The 19,687-nt window shown below is 34.7% G+C and overlaps 1 protein-coding gene across 4 annotated transcripts in view; it reads right to left on the bottom strand.

Moving 5' to 3' along the window:
* FAF1 (Fas associated factor 1) overlaps window positions 1-19,687 on the bottom strand; it is a 460,794-nt gene that overhangs the window by 69,973 nt on the left and 371,134 nt on the right. For all 4 annotated transcript variants that reach the window (XM_072772177.1, XM_072772178.1, XM_072772179.1 and 1 more), the window contains one exon: window positions 19,214-19,302. In XM_072772177.1, coding sequence (XP_072628278.1) covers window positions 19,214-19,302 — 89 coding nt within the window. The remainder of the gene's footprint in view (window positions 1-19,213; window positions 19,303-19,687) is intronic.

Raw genomic sequence — 19,687 nt, 5'->3', positions numbered from 1 at the left:
AACTGCTGCACCACTGGGGCTGCCCGCACCATAAACTCTTAATGACTAATTTATAGTTGCCGCTCATGAGACAATGAGATATTCTCAGGCAAGGACTTTCTTTTAGTTACCTAGGGCCTAAAACGGTATCTCTCTTCAGATTCTTTTAATCTACTCTTGTCTCTTATTAACCCCGAATGAACTTTCTTCTGTTCCACTTGTATGTGAAATAAGTCTCCTTGTTTTGAACCTGATTATTGTTCTCTAATTGCTTTAGGTACTAAGGTTTCATTTTTAGAGGTGACAAGCTCTCTGAGGGCAGAAACTGTGTCTCCCAGTGTAGCTTGGTATATGGCAGGCACTGAAAGAATTTTTATTGTACTGAAATGCAGAGCAAGCATTTTGCCAGCTAACCCATGTTCAGTGATTAAAGAGAATGCACATGAATGGGGAATGGTTAGTTCCTCCAAAGTGGAATGAGGGAGTAAGGGGGCAGGTATCTGTTAGTTCTTTTGATAGAAGGCTGTCATCATGAAAGGGTTCTTAGTCATATAAAGGACTGGTCTCCATGGTTGGGTGGTTCTGACTTACAAAAAAGATATTCTGCAATTCAGTCTTCTAGTAAATAGTAATTAGATAGCTACAGCTGTACATTTAAATTGATATTTGGGTTAAAAAGCTATATAGAGGGATCCCTTGGTAGCGCAGCAGTTTAGCGCCTGCCTTTGGCCCAGGGCGCGATCCTGGAGACCTGGGATCGAATCCCACGTCGGGCTCCCAGTGCATGGAGCCTGCTTCTCTCTCTGCCTGTGTCTCTGCCTCTCTCTCTCTCTCTCTGTGTGTGTGACTATCATAAATAAATTAAAAAAAAATTAAAAAAAAAAAGCTATATAGAAGTTTTTACCTTCTTCCCAGGTAAGAGATGTTCATAAACACTTTGGATTGCTTGCAAAGCTGAATTTTTCTATTGCTCTGCATGAATAAACTAGTTCAGGACTACAAAGTGTATGTTCTTTGTCTCAGTTACACCTGGAATATACGTAGTGAACAGACTCCCTAGGTTGTATTCTTTGCACTTTACATACAGTTATTCTAGTTCATCTTTTCCTAGGGGTAAACCGTCTTTACAATGCTAAAGTGGGAAAATAAAATTATACATATGCATATTAAGAACTTTATGAGAAAGGATTTAAAGAATATTTTTTTCTAGCAAAGTACATAGGATAATGTTTAAATTTTATTTTAAAGATTTATTTATTTATTTGAGAAAGAGTGCACAAGCAGGAGGAGGGGGAGAGGGAGAAAAATCCCTAAGCTGATTCCCTGCTGGGCATGAAGCCTGATGTGGTGCTGGATCCCAGGACCCAAGATCATGACCTGAGCTGAAATCAAGAACTGGATGCCTAACTGACCAGCCACCCAGGCGCCCCAAAGGATAATTTATTTTAAAAGGAAAATATGTAAATTGGTGCAGCCAATGGAAAACAGTAGGGAGGGTTCTCAAATAATTTAAAAAATATAACTACCATATGATTCAGCAATTCCACTTTGGGGTATTTATCTGAAGAAAACAAAAATACTAACTCAAAAACACATATGTACCCTCATGTTCATTGCACATTATTGACAATAGCCAAGATATATAAACAACCTAAGTGTCCATTGACAGATGAATGGATAAAGAAAATGGAGTATAAATATACAATGGAATACTACTCAGCCATAAAAAAGAATGAAATCTTGCCATTTGTGACAATACTGATGGACGCTGAGGGCATTATGCTAAGTGAAATAAGTCAGACAGAGACAAATACTGTATGATCTCACTTATACGTGGAATCTAAACAAACAAACAAAAAAACCAAGGTCATACATACTGGTGGTTGCCAGAGGTGGGGTTGGTTGAAATGGGTAAAGGTGGTCAAAGGGTACAAATTTCTAGTTATGAAAAAAATAAGTCATGGGGATATAATATACAGCATAGCAACTACAGTAACAATACTATATTGCATATGTTAAAGTTACTAGGAGAGTAAATCCTAAAAGTTGCCATCACAAAAAAAATTCTATAATTATGTATGGTGAAAGATGTTAACTAGACTTATTATGGTGATCATTTCACAGTATACACATACATTGGATCATTATGTTCTACAACTAAAAATAATATAATGTTGTATGTCAATTATATCTCAATTTAAAAAGAGGGAAATGTTATTTATTTTTAAAGATTTTATTTATTCCACAGAGAGAGAGAGTGTGTGCACAAGCAGGGGGAGAGGAAGAAGCAGGTTCACAGCTGAGCAGGAAGCCCCAATGTGGGTCTTGATCCAAGAACTCTGGGATTATGATCTGAGCTGAAGGCAGATGCTTAATCAACTGATCCACCCAGGTACCCCAAAGGAAAATGTTATTTAAAAATAAAAGGCTACAATTCCAAATCATTTGAAGATCTTTCCTCCCAACATCCCACACACCTACTGGATGTCCTATTAAAAGAGAAATATTTAGGGATCCCTGGGTGGCGCAGCGGTTTGGCACCTGCCTTTGGCCCAGGGCGCGATCCTGGAGACCCGGGATCGAATCCCACATCGGGCTCCCGGTGCATGGAGCCTGCTTCTCCCTCTGCCTATGTCTCTGCCTCTCTCTCTCTCTCTGTGACTATCATAAAATAAAAAAATAAAAATAAAAAAAATAAAAGAGAAATATTTAATTCAATTAAGAGAAAATAACATTAAAAAGAGAAAAAATAATAACAAAAGGCCTGATTTTATAAGTGATTTTGGGCAAATAACTTCTATAACTCTTAAATTTCCTTAACTGTAGAATGAAATTAAGATTAAATGTTTTGTAAAATTCCTTTCAGCTCAGCAATAGATAATGTTATTTATATACTTATTAAATACTAGGTACCAGTACCTGCCTTACATGTATTATCTTATTTAATTTTCCAAACATGCCTATCAGGTAGGTACTATTATCATCCTATTTTATACAAGTGATTATAAACTGACTCAATAGGTCAGAGGCTTAGGAACATACATTTTAAGCAAACTCTTCAGGTAATAGTGATGCTAGTAGCCACTGCCCCATAATTTGAGAATAGCTTGCCAACTCCAATGGCTGCAGTCTATATTGGTAAAGTTAGTACAATCCCAACTGCTGTGTATAAAGTAAGATTTTTTCCCCCCAATTTGTATCTGGCTTGGTAAAGTCAATTAATGCTCTGGGCCAGTTTCCTTTTCTGTGAAATGGGTTTAATAATACCTACCTTGAAGAATTTATAGAAGGAATGCAAATGGCCTGGTCCTATACTTAAGAGTAGAGATTCAATAAATGTTAGCTTATTATCACAAGCATCCAAACATTAGTAATACAATAAAAAGAACAATGAACAAACTATAAACTTTTGCTGAAGCCCATTTTATAATTATTTCTATGGGCTGTTTATTTTCCTCACTTTTAATATTATTTTTGTAAGTAAATATACTACAAAATGGATTATTTTTGGTATATAGTTCTATAAGTTTTATTTTTATATATTTTAAAAGATTTTATTTATTTATTCATGAGAGACACACAGAGAGAGGCAGAGACATAGGCAGAGAGAAAGCAGGCTCCTTGTGGGGAGCCTGACTCGAGACTTGATCCCAGGACCCCTGGATCACGACCTGAGCCAAAGGCAGATGCTCAACCACTGAGCCACCAGGTGCCCCAAGTTCTGTAAGTTTTAACATATGTATAGATGCACGTAACCACCACCAAAATAGGATACAGAACAGTTCCATTATTGCCCCCAAAATCCCTGGAGCTATTCCTTTGTAGTCATAATCTCTTCTGAGTTCTAACTCCTAGCAATCCTGATTGGTTCTCCATTCCAATAGTTTTTGTCTTTTCAAAAATATCAAACAATGGAACTATGGAGTATGTAAGTTTAAAGGCTGACTTCTTTTATTAAGCAGAATGCCTTTGTAATACTTTCAAGTTGTTTACATACCAATAGTTTGTTCCTTTTTATTCCACAGTAATATTCCATTGTGTGGATGTAACACAGTATATTTATCCATTTACCCACTGAAGGTCAATGGAAGGATAATGAAGGACATTTGAATTGTTTCCAGCTTTGGCAATTATGAACAGAGCTTTTATGAACATTCATAACATTGGTGTGAACAACCGAAGTTCACTTTTCTAGAGTTAATACCTAGGGTTATTAACTCTAGTTGCTGGATTATGTGTTAAGTGCATGGTCAACTTTCTGAGGAAAGTTCAAACTTTTTTCTGAGTGGCTGAACCATTTTGTATTCCCAACAGCAAATGAATAAGAATTTACATTCTCTCTTCTAACTCAGTGGTAATAAGCATTCCTAGTCTAAGTCTCCAAAGTTGTACAAAGCTGTGATGAGTATTTTAGTATACAAGCAGTGACTGACTTCAATGAAGCAACATTGCATAGTTAAGAATTCCAAAAGCAAATCCCCTATTAAAATAGTTCTCTCTAGTCTGCTAAAATTTTCTCTAGGATGTTTTCCTGTATATGTCCAGACACTGAAACACATACATAAACTCCCATACACATATACCTCTGACAATAACAAAACTTTTTAAGTGCCGAGAATCATTTTTTCTTTGCCTCAACTAACTTTGGTATGCTTTATGGTAAAAAATGGTCTGCAAAGGTAAGTATTAATAGGAAATAGGGTATATATGGTTATGGTTGATTTGAAATATCTAATCTGAAATTCGAATCTTTCTGCCTAATTAACCAAGTAGTCCCACTTAATTATAAAATGTGTCTCCTTTGATGATGATGCAATCTTCCAAACTAACAATCTATTGGAAAAGTATCCTTTCTTCTAGAAGACACTTCTTCACAACTTTACCTGCTTACAATGATGCTAATTTTAAACTTATTCAGCTTAAAAGAATTTCCCCTGGTGCAGCCTTTCTAACTCTGATAGGCAGATTTAACAACCTATATATACCTCCATCATGGGAATCACATCATTATACTGGAATCCTTAATTTGCATGTCACTGAATATCTAAGCACTATGTCATCCATGTAACCATTAGTGCTTAGCATAATGTGGACATATAGCAGGCCCTTAATAAAAACGTGTTGGTTTAGAGACCAAACAAATGAATTAATGGTGTTTTACCTGGTGAACATCTATGTATCCTTTAAGGCTTAAATGTTTCTTCCTCTAAGGCATCTTCTTTGTGTCACCTAGGTACCTTGTGCTTATTGCCATTGCTATGTTTTCATACTATATTGCAATTCCCTGTTTGCTGCCATGACAGGTAATTAGATATCTGCCCAGTGGGAAAGAAAAATTCACAAGGAATACGCCTTTCTCTAAAGATAAGAGTTTAGGTAGTATCATATTTAAGACAGGAAGTCTCTTTTGAATCTTTTTAAAGGATTTGCCTTAGGAGAGTTTCAGTTAACATTTTCTTTGGATGTCTGTCAGGCTTATGACAATGGGAAGGTCTCAATGGGCACTTAAGAACACTTTAGAAAAAGTAGAAGGCTTTAATTTTTATTTGGAGAACACTAAGACAGATACTTCTAAAACAATGCTACACAAAAGAAAATACAATAACTAGATATATCCCCCCCACCAAACTAGCTAATATTGCATAACTAGAAAAACAAACATACTTTGTTAGACTCTACTTTTACCAAAAACAAAAAGTCGACAGGCTGGGCCAGCTGTTTAACAATGAGTGCCTTTACAGTAATAAATGTTGACAGCCCAAATCAAAAAAGAATGCATTACTGAGATATCATCAATTGTGTTCTGTCATTACAAGGCAGCTCCACCCAGTCTAAGCTTGTCAAAAAGTGTTACTGTAATCCATGAAGAAGTCTCTACCTCAGGCAAAGGAAAGAAAAAATGTGAAGGGCTGGCTCAGAACAGGTGTGTTGAATTGTAATGCCAATGTTGAGTCATAAATCTCTTTACATTAGTTTCATATATGACAAATTATTAACTTCTGTGAGGTGTCAAGCATGGCTGAACAAATCCATCAGCAAGCACTTTAAGAGCAACAAATGTAAATAAATAGGGTGTGGATATAACTTTTTAACAGTGAGCATTATTCCATGCACAAGAGTAGACAGTTATGACAAATTTTCTTCTTCTATTCAAGTGAATATGGTATTTGGGAATCTAGAAATGTCTGACCTACTCTTCAGGTCAGCCTACTCTGATTCTACCTAATGTTTGTAAGAGCATTGCTTCAATTTATCCTACAAATCTTTAATGTAAATGTAACTCAGCTTTACAAGGGATCATGATGTATGAAAAGCATGTAAGTATGTGTTCTGTTTTTTAAACAGTTGTGGGACTTTGGGCAAACTATGTATAACGACTATATGCCTCAGTTTTCTCTTCAATAAAATAGGAATAATAACTATTCCACAAGGCTATCATGAAAACTAAAAAGTGATTATTGGCAGGAAGTATCTAACATAGTGCTTGCTTGGCACTAGCAGATAGATACTCAACACATTCTAGCTTTCTTTTTCAAGGTACTTCAGCTGTCATCCTTGCTTCCCTAAGAGGTAATAGCTTGGAATTTAATATAGAGTAAAAAACTGCTCAGGATTAAAGCTCATGAAAGCAAAGGTGGAATCTTTTTCACTCTATGTCAGTTTCCACTAGTTTCCGGCAAGTACTGAGCCCAATAATGCAGAACTCATGTTACCACCCATGGCAAACTCTCACTTCTCAGCTCGAAAGTACTGAACAGTCACGTATGTCATTAGTATTTTGTTTTTTTTTTATTATGGTAAAATATACATAATATACAGTTTACTATTTAAGTGTACAATTTAGTGGCAATTTAGTGGCATTCAGTGTTGTGCAAACCGTTACACTATTTCCATAACTTCACCTCAAACAGAAACTTTTATACCCATCGAGCAGTAACTCTCCAACCTGCCTCATACCTCGTCTCTGGTAAGTGCTAATCAACTTGCATTTCTTATAAATTGATCTATTCAAGATATGTAAGTAGATTGATAAAAATTTGACCTTTTGCATCTGGCATCTTTCATTTCAAGGTCTTCAAAGTTCGTCCATGTCGCAGCATGTATCAATACTTCAATCCTTATTGTAGACTGAACAATATTCTTTGTATGGCTATAACACATTTTTAATCTATTTATCTGCTGATGTGTCCATCAGCATATGTCCATAGCCAATTGGAATGTTTCCACCTTTGGGTTATTGTGAATAATGCTACAATGAACATTTGAGAACAAGTGTCTGAGTCTCTGTTTTTATTTCTTTTGAGTATTTATACCTGGAAGTAGATTGCTGGGTAATGTGGTAATTCTATGTTAAACTTTTTGAGGAATCTTCAAACTGTTTTCCACAGTGTCTGCACCACTTTACATTCTAATCAGCAATGTACAAGGGTTCTACTTTCTCCACATCCTTGTCAATTTGTGTTAATTTCCATTCTTTTTGGTAATAGCCATCCTAGTAGATTTGAAGTGGTATCTTCTTGTGATTTTGATCTGCATCTCCCTAATTACTAATGATGTTGAGCATCTTTTTTTTTTTTTTTTGGTGCTTGTTCGCCATCTGAGTATTTTCAGAGAAATGTATACTCAAGCTTTTTGCCCGTTTTTGAATTGTGCTATTTGGCTTTTGTTGTTCAATTGTGGAAGTTCTTTATATATTTTGGATATTAAACCCTTTTCATATATGATTTGCAAGTATTTTCTTCCATTCTGTAGGTTTCTTTTCACTTTCTCAGTGTCATTTGAAGCACAAACGTTTTTAATATTTTTTCTCCCAGTTTTTATTTAAATTTGATCTAGTTAACATAAAATGAGTTTTAAGTATAGAATTTAGTAATTCATCACTTACATACAACACTCAGTGCTCATAGCAACAAGTGCCCACTTTAATCCCCATCACCTATTTATTAACCCATCGCCCCACCCACTTCCCCTCCTATAAGCATCAGTTTATTCTCTATAGTTAAGAGTCTGTTTCTTGGTCTGCCCCTCTCTTTTTGTCCCTTTTGTTCATTTGTTTTGTTTCTTAAATTCCATTAGTGAAATCATATGGTATTTGTCTTTCTCTGACTTACTATGCTTAGCATAATACTCTCAAGCTCCTCAATCATCATTGCAAATGACAAGATTTCATTCTTTTTTAATGGCTGAGTAATATTCCATTGCATATATATGTGTGTGTGTATATATACATATATATATATATATATATATATATATACTCATCATAACATCACTTGTGTATGCCCATCACTTATTTAGCCCATCCTCCCACGACCTCTCTTCCAGAAATCCTCAGTTTTAAGAGTCTCTTTTTTAAAAACTTTATTTGAGAAAGAGAGAGAGCTAGAGTGCATGCACGTGAGAGTGCACATGAGTGTGGGGGAGGAGCAAAGGGAGAGGGAGAAGCAGACCTCCCACTGAGCAGGGAGCCCAACAGGGTGCTTGATCCCAGGATCCTAGAATCACAACCTAAGCTGAAGGCAGATGCTTAACCAATTGAGCCACCTAGTTGCTCCAGTTAAGAGTCTCTCATGGTTTGCCTCCCTCTGTTTTTATCTTTTTAAATTTTTTCTTCCCTTCCCCTATGTTCATCTGTTTTATTTCTTAAATTCTACATATAAGTGAAATTATATGGTATTTGTCTTTCTCTGCTTCACTTATTTCATTTAGCACAAAACAATGATCTTGCCATATCATTGCAATGGCAAGATTTCATTCTTTTTGATGGCTGAGTAATATTCGTGTGTGTGTGTACGTACACCCTCCACATCTTTATCTGTTTATCAGTTGATGGACATTTGGACTCTCCATAATTTGGCTATTGTTGGTCATGAGAGAGGAGAAATAACACCACAAAAATATAAACAATCATAAGACAGTATTATGAAAATTTATATGGCAACAAATTGGACAACCTGGAAGATATGGATAAATTTCTAGAAACATATACACTACCAAAACTGAAACAGGAAGAAATAGAAAACTTGAACAGACTGATAACCAGCAAAGAAATTAAATGAGTAACCAAAAATCTCCCAACAAAAGTCCAGGGCTAGATGGCTTCACAGGGGGAATTCTAGCAAACTTTTTTTATTTTTATTTTTATTTTTTTTAAGAGAGAGAATGTGTGCATGCAAGGGAGGGGCAGAGGGAGAGGGAGAGAGAATCTCAAGTAGGATCCACAATGAGCGTGGAGTCCAACCCAAGGCTTCATCTCATTACCTAGAGTTCCCTACCCAAGCTAAAATCAAGAGTTGGATGCTTAACCTAATGTACCACTACCAAACATTTAAAGAAAATTAGTATCTGTTCTTCTCAAACTATACTGAAAAACAGAAATGGAAGGAAAACTTCCAAACTCATTCTATGAGGCCAACATTATCCTGATACCACCAAATCCAAACAAAGACTCCATTAAAGAAAAGAACTATAGGCCAACTATAGGCCAATCTCCAATGAATATGGATGCAAAAATCCTCAATAAAATACTAGCAAATCTAATCCAATAATAAATTAAAAGAATCATTCACTGCAATCAAGTGGGATTTACTTCTGGGCTGCAAGGATGGTTCAATATTTGGAAATCAATCAATGTGATATGCCACATTAATAAAAGGATAAGAACCAGATGTTCCTCTCAATATATGCACAAAAAATATTTGACAAAGTACAGCATACATTCATACAAAAACCTTCAACAAAGTAGGGTTAGAGGGAACATAGATCAACCTAATTAAGGCCGTATATGAAAAACCCACAGCTAATATCATTCTCAATATGGGGAAAACTGAGAGCATTTCCTTTACAGTCAGGAACAAAACAGGGATGTCCACTCTCATCACTTCTATTTAACATAGTACTGGAAGTCCTTAGCCTCAGCAATTAGACAACAAAAAGAGAAAAAAGGCATCCAAATCAGCAAGGAAGAAGTGAAACTTTCACTATTTGCAGATGACATGATACTCTACATAGATAACTCAAAAGATTTCACCAAAAAATGCTAGAACTGATACACAAATTCAGTAAAGTTGCAGGATACAAAATCAATGTACAGAAATCTGTTGCAATTCCAGTAGGGTTTTAATTTTTATGATGCCTAACTTCCCAACTTACTTGTTTTTTTCTTATGTTATCTGTGCTTTTGGTGTCATATTTAAGAAACCATTGTCAAATCCAAGGTCATGAAGTTTTTTCTCTGTGTTGTATTCTAAGAGTTTCATAGTTTTAGGTCTTAAATTTAGGTCTTTGATCCATTTTGAGTTAATGTTTGTATACAGTGCTACATATGGGTTCAACTTCACTCTTGTATCTGAGTATCCAGTTTTCCCAGCACCACTTCTTGACGAGACTATTCCTTCATCATGAATGGTCTTAGTGCCTTTGTTGAAAACCAACTGACTATACATATGAGAGTATATTTCTGGGCTCTCTTTTTTATTCCATTGGTCTTTATGTCTATCTTCATGCTAGTAACACAGTGCTTTGATACTATAGGTTGTTGGTAAGTTTTGAAATCATGAGGTGTGAATCTATTAACTTTGTTCTTCTTTTTCAAGATTGTTTTGGCTATTCAGGGTTCCTTGTAGTTCCATATGAATTTTAAAATAGGTTTTTCTTTTTCTGCAAAAAATGCCTTTGGGATTTTGATAAGGACTGCACTGCATCTATGGATAGCACTGGATAGTGTTGTCATCTAAACATTATTAAGTCTTCCAATCCCTTGAAGAGGGAAGTATTTCCATTTATTTGGGTCTTCTTAATCTCTTTCAGCAATATTTAGTAATTTTCAGCATACAAGACTTGGGCCTCCTTGGTTAAATGTATTTCTAAGTATTTTGTTATTCTTGATGCTATCATAAGTTAAATTATTTTCTAAATTTCCTTTTTAAATCCTCCTGGCTAGTGTATATAAATGTGACAGATTTTTACTTTTTATATCCTGTAACTTTGCAAAAATGTGTTCATCAGCTCTAACAGTTTATTTGTGTGGAATATTTAGGGTTTTCAACATGTAAGATCATATTATCTTTTTTTTAAGATTTTATTTATTTATTTATGAGAGAGAGAGAGAGAGAGAGAGAGAGAGAGAGGCAAAGACACAGGCAGAAAGAAGCAGCCTCCATGCAGGGAGCCTGATGCAGGACTTATCCCCGGACTCCAGGATCACGCCCTGGGCGGAAGGTGGCACTAAACCACTGAGCCACCCAGGGATCCCCTGATCAAGTTCCTTTCCAGTTTGGATGCCTTTTATTTATCTTACTTAATTGTGTGTGTGTGTGTGTGTTTTGTGATTGGTTTATTTCACTTAACATAATGTTTTCAAGATTTATCTGAGATTACAGTGTCTATCAGAACTTCATTCCTTTTTATGACTGAATAGCATTCCATTGTACGCATATGCCAGCTGGTTTGTGTGTGTGTGTTTACCCATTTGTTCCTTTATATACATTTGTGTTGTTTCCATCTCTTGGCTATTATGAGTAATGTTGCTTTAAATCATACATAGATTTTTTTCTTAAAGATTTCACTTAAATTCCAGGTAGTTAACATACAGTGTAATATTAATTTCAGGTGTACATTACAGTGATTCAACAATTCCATACAATACCTGGTGCCTATCACAACAAGTGCACTCCTGAATTCCTATCACCTATTAAACCAATCCCCTGCCCATCTTCCCTGTGGTAATTATCAGTTTGTTCTCTGTAGTTAAGAGTTTGTGTCTTGGTTTGTCTCTCTCTCTCTCTCTCTTTTCCCTTTGCTCATTTGTTTCATTTCTTAAATTCCACATATGCATAAAATCACAAGGTATTTGTCTTTCTCTGACTGACTTATTTACTTAGCATAATACTCTCAAGTTCCATTCATGCTGTTGCAAATGGCAAGATTTCACTCTTTTTTATGGTTGAGTAATAATAAAATAGTAATAAAAATTAATAAAATAATTATAATTATGGTTGAATAATAAAAAGTATATATATATACACACATATATATACACACATACCACCTCTTTTATAAATCCATTCATCAATTGATAGCTTCCATTTCTTAGCTATTATAAAAAATTCTGTTGTATAAACATAGGTATGTATGTATCCCTTTGAATTACTGTTTTTGTATTCTTTGGGTAAATAGCCAACAGTGCAATTGCTGGGTCATAGGGTAATTCTAGTTTAAAACTTTTGAGGAACCTCCATACTGTTTTCCACAGTGGCTGTACCAGTTTGCATTCCTACCAACAGTGCAAGAGGGTTCCTTTTGTTCCACATCCTTGCCAACACCTGTTGTTTCTTTGTTGATTTAAGCGATTCTGACAGATGTGAGGTGATATCTCATTGTAGTCATGATTTGTATTTTCCTGATGATCAGTGATGATGAGCATCTTTTCATGTGTCTGTTAGCCATTTGTATGTCTTTGGAAAAATGTCTATTCATGTCTTCTGCCCACTTTTTAATTGGATTATTCATTTTTGGGGTGTTGAGTTTGGTAAGTTTTTAAATATATTTTGGATACACATCCTTTATTGGATATGTCATTTGCAAATATCTTCTCCCATTCCATAGGTTGCCTTTTAGTTTTGTTGATTGTTTCCTTTGCTCTGCAAAAGCTTTTTATTTTGATGAAATCCCAATAGTTTATTTCTGCTTTTGTTTCCCTTGCCTCAGGAGATACATCTAGAAACAAGTTGCTACACATGCACAGATTTTTGTATGGACCTATCTTTTCACTTCTCTTAGATATATGACTATCAGTGAAACTGCTGGATCATATGTTAACTATGTTTAATCATTTGAGGAACTGCTATACTGTTTCCTAAAGCAACTGCTCCATCTTATATTCCCGCCAGCAGTCTATGAGGGTTCAGATTTCTCCATATTTTCACTAACACTTGGTATCTTTTGATTCTGGCCACTGCAGTTTGTGTGAGGTAGTATCATCTCATTGTGGTTTTAATATGCATTTGCTTGGTCACTGATGATGCAGAATATCATTTCATGTGCTTATAGGCCATTTGTATATCTCCCATAAAGAAATATCTTTTCAGATCCTTTGCCCAATTTTTAATGGGCTAATTTGTCTTTTTATTATTGAGTTGTAAGAATTCTTTATATATTCGAGATATGTAAGTCCTTTATCAAATATGATTTGCAAAGATTTTCTCCCAATCTGTGAGTTGTCCCTTCACTTTCTGGTGTCCTTTGATGTACCGTTAGTTTGTCATCAGTACTGATTCTACTTCATCTTTTTAAGTATAATTCAAAGTTTGCAAAATAATCATTAAAAACTTATCTTGTCATATATATTTCTCATTGATAAACAGAATGAACAGTGATGACTACTTCTACCTTGTATACATACAAACAGCAATATGCCAAGAACTGATTCTTAATTTGTACATCTTAGTGGTTTAATCTAACTGTAAAGCAGCATAACATGCACAACGTGGTCATTGCTCCTCCACAAACCATGCTATTGCCATTGCATGCTACTCAACAGTATAAGTTGAGAAAGTACTCAGGAAACTTTATGGCTGAAATTACAAGTTTCTTGGCAGCAGTGGTTTTGTTTTGTTTTGTTTTTCCTCCCCCTCAAGGAGTGCAATTTGTAAACAATTTCTCATCTGCAGTTTGGTCACTTCTCTGCCTTGCATGGTAAGATTTTTTTTTTTTTTTTTTTTTTTTTTTAATATTTTATTTATTTATTTAGGATAGTCACAGAGAGAGAGAGAGAGAGGCAGAGACACAGGCAGAGGGAGAAGCAGGCTCCATGCACCGGGAGCCCGACGTGGGACTCGATCCCGGGTCTCCAGGATCGCGCCCTGGGCCAAAGGCAGGCGCCAAACCGCTGCGCCACCCAGGGATCCCGGTAAGATTTTTTTTTAGTGGTATTATTTTTCTCTTGATCTGAAAAAAACTATTGATTTAATAAAAAGATAGGTCATTGGTCTTTATTTAATAATGAAACAGAAGCTCTCAAGGCTTCATACTTTTATAAAAAATTTCAGAAACAGAGGCACTAGGGGTAAATGCATTGCTGCTTCTATACAATTAACTTTCATTTCTCGATCAAAAAAAATTTTTTTATGACAGCCAGTATGAAATCATTACAATCAGAGTCAGTTGCCCTGGCATCTTCTATTCTAGGACTGGAGTTCTCTAAATTATGTTTACATTAATGTTGAATTAGTGTAGCAGTGAATCACTGATTTATAATTTTTTAAATATTATTTTCATCATTACTTTTATGCTTCAATGAATCACATTTTAGCCATGATCAATTTGGGGGAATTAAGAAAATAATATAGCTAATTTAAGCAAGGAAAAATTAATATGGACTTAACAATAATATGTGAATGATATAAAAGTTCAGAAGCCAAAGTAAACTGCCCTAGTTAAGTGAATTTGTCTAAATAAAACATCCAATGCAATGTTTGTTGTACACGAACAGTCTAATAAATTGTAACAGATATGATGAATGAAATGCGATTTGGAGGGACATCACAATTTATTTTACATTTCAAAATGTGAAATAAATGTTGACAAAATTTATTACATTGCTTGTTCATACCTAACTGCCTGGAATCCTTGGTAGATAGCTAAGTATTCTGGTAAACTAGGAATCACACGGAGAAATACCTATGGCTGGAATGTAGCAGGAGCCTAAAGAATGGCTATTATTATTATCTTCATTCTCACCTGTTCTACTTGCCTCATAGCTTGCATTGGAGAATACTAGAGCCCTTCTATGTGCTCTAGGTCAAGTTGCCTATATAACATGTCTAGTTCATTCTGACTGGGTGCTCCCATGGCTTTATCTACTTGATTACTTCACAGATTATACTGGAACTGCTGTGTTGTAAGCCCAATGGCCCTATCTATCTTGCACACAGCTGTGGTATTGGTGTTTTACATAGTGTCTAGTCCATAGGAAAAGATCAATAAATATTTAAGAAATGAATATAGAAATCAAGATGAGAGAAATTATTATCTTCTGTGATTCGGGACTAACTATGGAGAAAAAACACTTGATAAAGAATCCTTTCTAAAATATTTATACACCCAACGCCGGAATACCTAAATATAGAAAACAAATATTAGCAGACCTAAGAGGGAGAAAGAGACAGCAATACAATAATAATAGGGGCTTTAATATCCCAATTTCATCAATGGATATATCATCCAGACAGAAAATCAATGAGGAAACATTTGAATAAAATGATGTATTGGACAGAGTGGACTTAACAAACATATACAGAACATTTCATTCCAAAGCAACAGAATACACATTTGTCTAGAGCACATAAGGAACACTGTCCAGGATAGTTAGGGCACCACAAAAATATCTTAATAAATTTAAGAAGACTGAAATCATATCAAGCATCTTTTCCAACCAAAATGGTATGAAACTAGAAATCAATTACAAGACGACAACTGGAATATTCACAAATATGTGGAACTTAACATGCTCTTGAATAACCAATGGGTTAAGGAAGAAGTAAAAAAAATACCTTGGGACAAATGAAAATGTAAATATAACATACAACACTTATGGGACACTGCCAATACAGTTGTAAGTGAGAAGCTTGTAAGGCTTACTAAATGCCTACATCAAGAAATAAAGATCTCAAATAAACGATCTAACTTTACATCTCAAGGAACTAGAAAAAGAAGAACAAAATCCAAAGTTAGCAGAAGGAAAGAAATGATAAAGATCAGAGCAGAAAGGATTGGAAACTAAAAGACAATAGAAAAGATCAGTGTGACTACATTTATCATGGTGAACACTGAATAATATACAGAATTACTGAATCAATGTTGTACACCTGAAACTAATACAACATTTTATGTCAATTATATTTCAATAAGAAGTAAAGTTTGAAAAGATTGAAAAGATCAATGAAACTAAGCTGATTTTTAAAAAAAGATAAACAAAATTGAAAAGCCTTTATCTAGACTGACCAAGAAAAAAAAAAGACTTGAATAAAATCAGAAATGCAAGAGATGTTACAATTGAAAGCACAGAAATACAAAGGATCATAAAAGACTATTATGAACAATTATATGCCAGTACACAAATAGATCATTTAAGAAGAAATGGATAAAGCCCCTGAAACTTGATAACCAGAGGTTTCTGGATTACTAAAGAAAATATGGCATATGAAAATAACTGAATCTATTTACATGTTAGAAAGTATCTATTGTTTGGAACCAGGCTGTAAGCAAAAACAGATCATAAATGTTTTGATTCTAAACAAGCTACCATCACGTAGTGCCAATATTTGCCAATAAGCCTACATTGTAGCAAAGTACCTCTGTCCCTAAAACTGAGCCCAGTGCTATATATTTGATAGATCCTCAATAAACACTTAAAAAACCAAACTAATACCATTAATGAAAATGTCTGTGAATAAAGTGATAAGCAGTTTTGCCAAAACAAAAGGCTCATATAATACATACTTCCTGATTAGAAATAGAACAATTATTGATATAAAGATCCATTCTGGGCCATTAAAGAATGACTCAGAGTATGAATATGTTTGGGCTTGATTTTATTTATTAAAAACTTTCTTATAGGATGGGCATCTCTGGTGGCACTAATGATGTAATCATTTAAGTGATGAAAGTAACTGAACCAAAGTAATGTTTATATAAATTCAGGCCTAGGAAGCCATCCTCCAAGTCTGTTCATGAATTTGATTTTCATTGCAAGCTTAAGATAAAGTATTACTTGAAATTTTTTTGAAGAGTAAAGGCAAATTCACAATTACAAGGGACAGTGTTTCTTGTCACAAATTCAGCAGATACCAAATCTATTATGATCCATGCATAGGCCAAAACAAGTCTTTGAACCTATAAAAGCTTTTTTTAGGAACTTTACTTATGAACTAAATGATAACTTTCATGAAGACACTCTAAAAACAAAGAGAAATCCTTACCTCTTGCCGTTAAATTTCAATAAAAATTTCAATTATATGGAGCCTTGGATTTTCCCTGTAACCCTCATATTAAATTTTGTGCTCAGTATTAAAGGAATTAAAGTCAATTTTCTTTACCAATGAATTATGAGGAACACAAATTAAGATGAAAGAATGAACTGGGAATATGCATGCAAATATTGTGCATTCATATTATTATACAGCATAATCTGTAAATCTAGTACTAATGAGACTCAAGATTTAAATGGCTGAAGAATGTGTTTAGTGACTTATTGTCAATCAATGCCTCTATTCCAGGATAAACATAATCTTGAATGGCAACACACCTATTATTACAAATTCCTAAGTAAGTACAGTACTTCATTATTTCAAAATGTCACTGTCAATTTATAGAGTAACAGATAAACATCTTTCCATCATATACCTGATTACCTTTTCTTTAGAGTAAATGAAACACTGACTATTAAGGAAAATCACAAACATCATTTTTCCAGCAATAAAAGAAACTTAGTGTGTATTTAAACTCTAAACTAGTTATAGCACTTCAAATTTTCATATTTGTTAATGTGGACACATCAGGTTTTATACCACTGCAATCAAGAACTTTTTTCAAGTAACATTTTTCATGTGAATTCTTCCAAGTATTAAATATTCAATCATCTACTATACATTTACTGAGTGCCTACTTTGTCCTAGGTACACTGATAGGAGATAAATGTTATAAATGTGAATGTGATACAACTCAGACTCTTAACAAACTCACAGAATAATAGAAGAAAGAGATAAGCAAATATGGTAAAACACAATAATTCTACTTTATATTTGTCTACATGTTTTCCATTTGCAATAGCTAATGGGTATTGTATTGAAAACACTCAATATAGCTGGAAACTTTTCATCATTGCTCAGCAATCAAACTTTTCCTATTTGTCTATGAAAAACATTTTTCAACTAAAAATATTAGAAAGGACAATTTAAGAAATACCTGTGAATTGAGCATCTCAAATTAACAAATGCTAACATATGTTTCATATTTTATCTTTAGACTGTTCTTTAGACTGTTCTCCAAATCCAGAAGTTTTTTACCTGATAAAGCACTAATAATTACTTGAGATTATCATAGGTCCTACTGGCCATGTGATCTTGGGTAAATTAACTTAACTCTTTTGAGTCTCAGTTTTCTCACCTGAAAAGGGAAGATAATAGTACCAATCTGTGCTAGGCTATCTCCCATTTGCCCCCTCAGTATCCAAGCTCTATCTAGCTTTTTGCCTGGGTAAGTTCTCTTGCCTTGCAGCTTTTGGTTGGGTTACCTAGGTAGTATTGGCAGAAGATCAGAGTATGGAAGGAAAGTAAATCTGTTCTCTGGTTTCCTCCCTAGCAGGTCACCAAGGGCTGACTATATCCCTCTATCAGATATAGTCTTCTCGATTTACCACCCTCCACGGCCTTTAGGCCTACAGGTGGTAATGGCTCTGTTTAGCCCTAAAGTCTGTACTACCCATTGCTGACTTCCATAAACCTTGCCCTTACCTTTACAAACAGTTCTCTTATTAAACTGTTCCAAATGACCCAGTTTGAAAGTGCCACGTGTTTTCTGCCAGAACTCTGTGTGACTCATATACAACCTCTTGGGGTTATTTTGATACTACAAGAGATAATATATGTAAAGTACTTAGCTTGACGCTTAGCACACTATAAATATTCAATAAGTGTTGACTACTATTGTCATGATCAATATTGCTGTTATTATTTTATTTGAGGTTCTACACTCATGCCATCTATACCAACTGAATATACTCAGGACACTGAGAAATTCAGAATTCTGGAGACCTTTTACTAATTCTCACAGCACTTCAAAAATGTAAAATGTGTCTATCACTAATCAACCTCAATATTTAAAAAGAGTAAGAGGATCTTGAAAGTGAGTGAAAAACCACATAGTGCACAGGATTTCCTGGACTGTCGTTTCTTTTGTAAATATGCTTCAGAATTCATTTCCTGCAAATTGACCTCCTGCCACTACTCCAAATCTAGCAAAGTATAAATGTCCATAAAGTTAAACAAATTGTTGGGTCTTGGGGTCATGAAAAGAATGGACTGAAAGGTAAACTCAATGGCATAAAAGTCCTTGGTTAATCTGGAAATGCATCTTCATTTTCTTTATTTATCAATCATTACATAGGCAAGCATCTCCATTTGACAAATAATTTCATCAAAATCCTATTAAAGGTCTACTTAACCTTTCATCTTACCTCATCCTTTATATCTTCCTGTTGTTGGGCGGTGAAGATCTCCATTGCAGCCATGAGTCTCATCATTAACTCATCCACTGTTGTGTTACCTAGCAACACATGGAGATCGCCAAACTTTACATTAGTAATGTTATTATAAAATGGAAAGTCATTCTAGAATTGATCAGCAAGGAATAACTATAGTCTAATAAAAATGACAGTGTACTATGCTAATACCCAGTTAAAATATTTTCATATTTTCCTTGAAAAGTTTCATATGTTCACTGTGAAAGAGTAAACCAGTATATAGGCAGTTGAAATTTCAAACACAGTATACTTGAAGGAACCATCTGTTAACGAGAAAGATTTTCAGCTCAAAATGAAGAATGGCCAAGTATTGGAAATCAAAGTTCTTTTAAGTTATAGAAACATATCTACTTGAAAATACTAGCAACAGCTACCATTTTTTTATATGCCAGTAAGTAGGCTAACTGC

This window comes from Canis lupus, chromosome 13 (genome assembly GCF_048164855.1).
Source record: "Canis lupus baileyi chromosome 13, mCanLup2.hap1, whole genome shotgun sequence".
Taxonomy (NCBI): Eukaryota; Metazoa; Chordata; class Mammalia; order Carnivora; family Canidae; genus Canis; species Canis lupus.
Note: the sequence above shows the minus strand (reverse complement) of the source record. Positions and strands in the feature narration are given on the sequence as shown.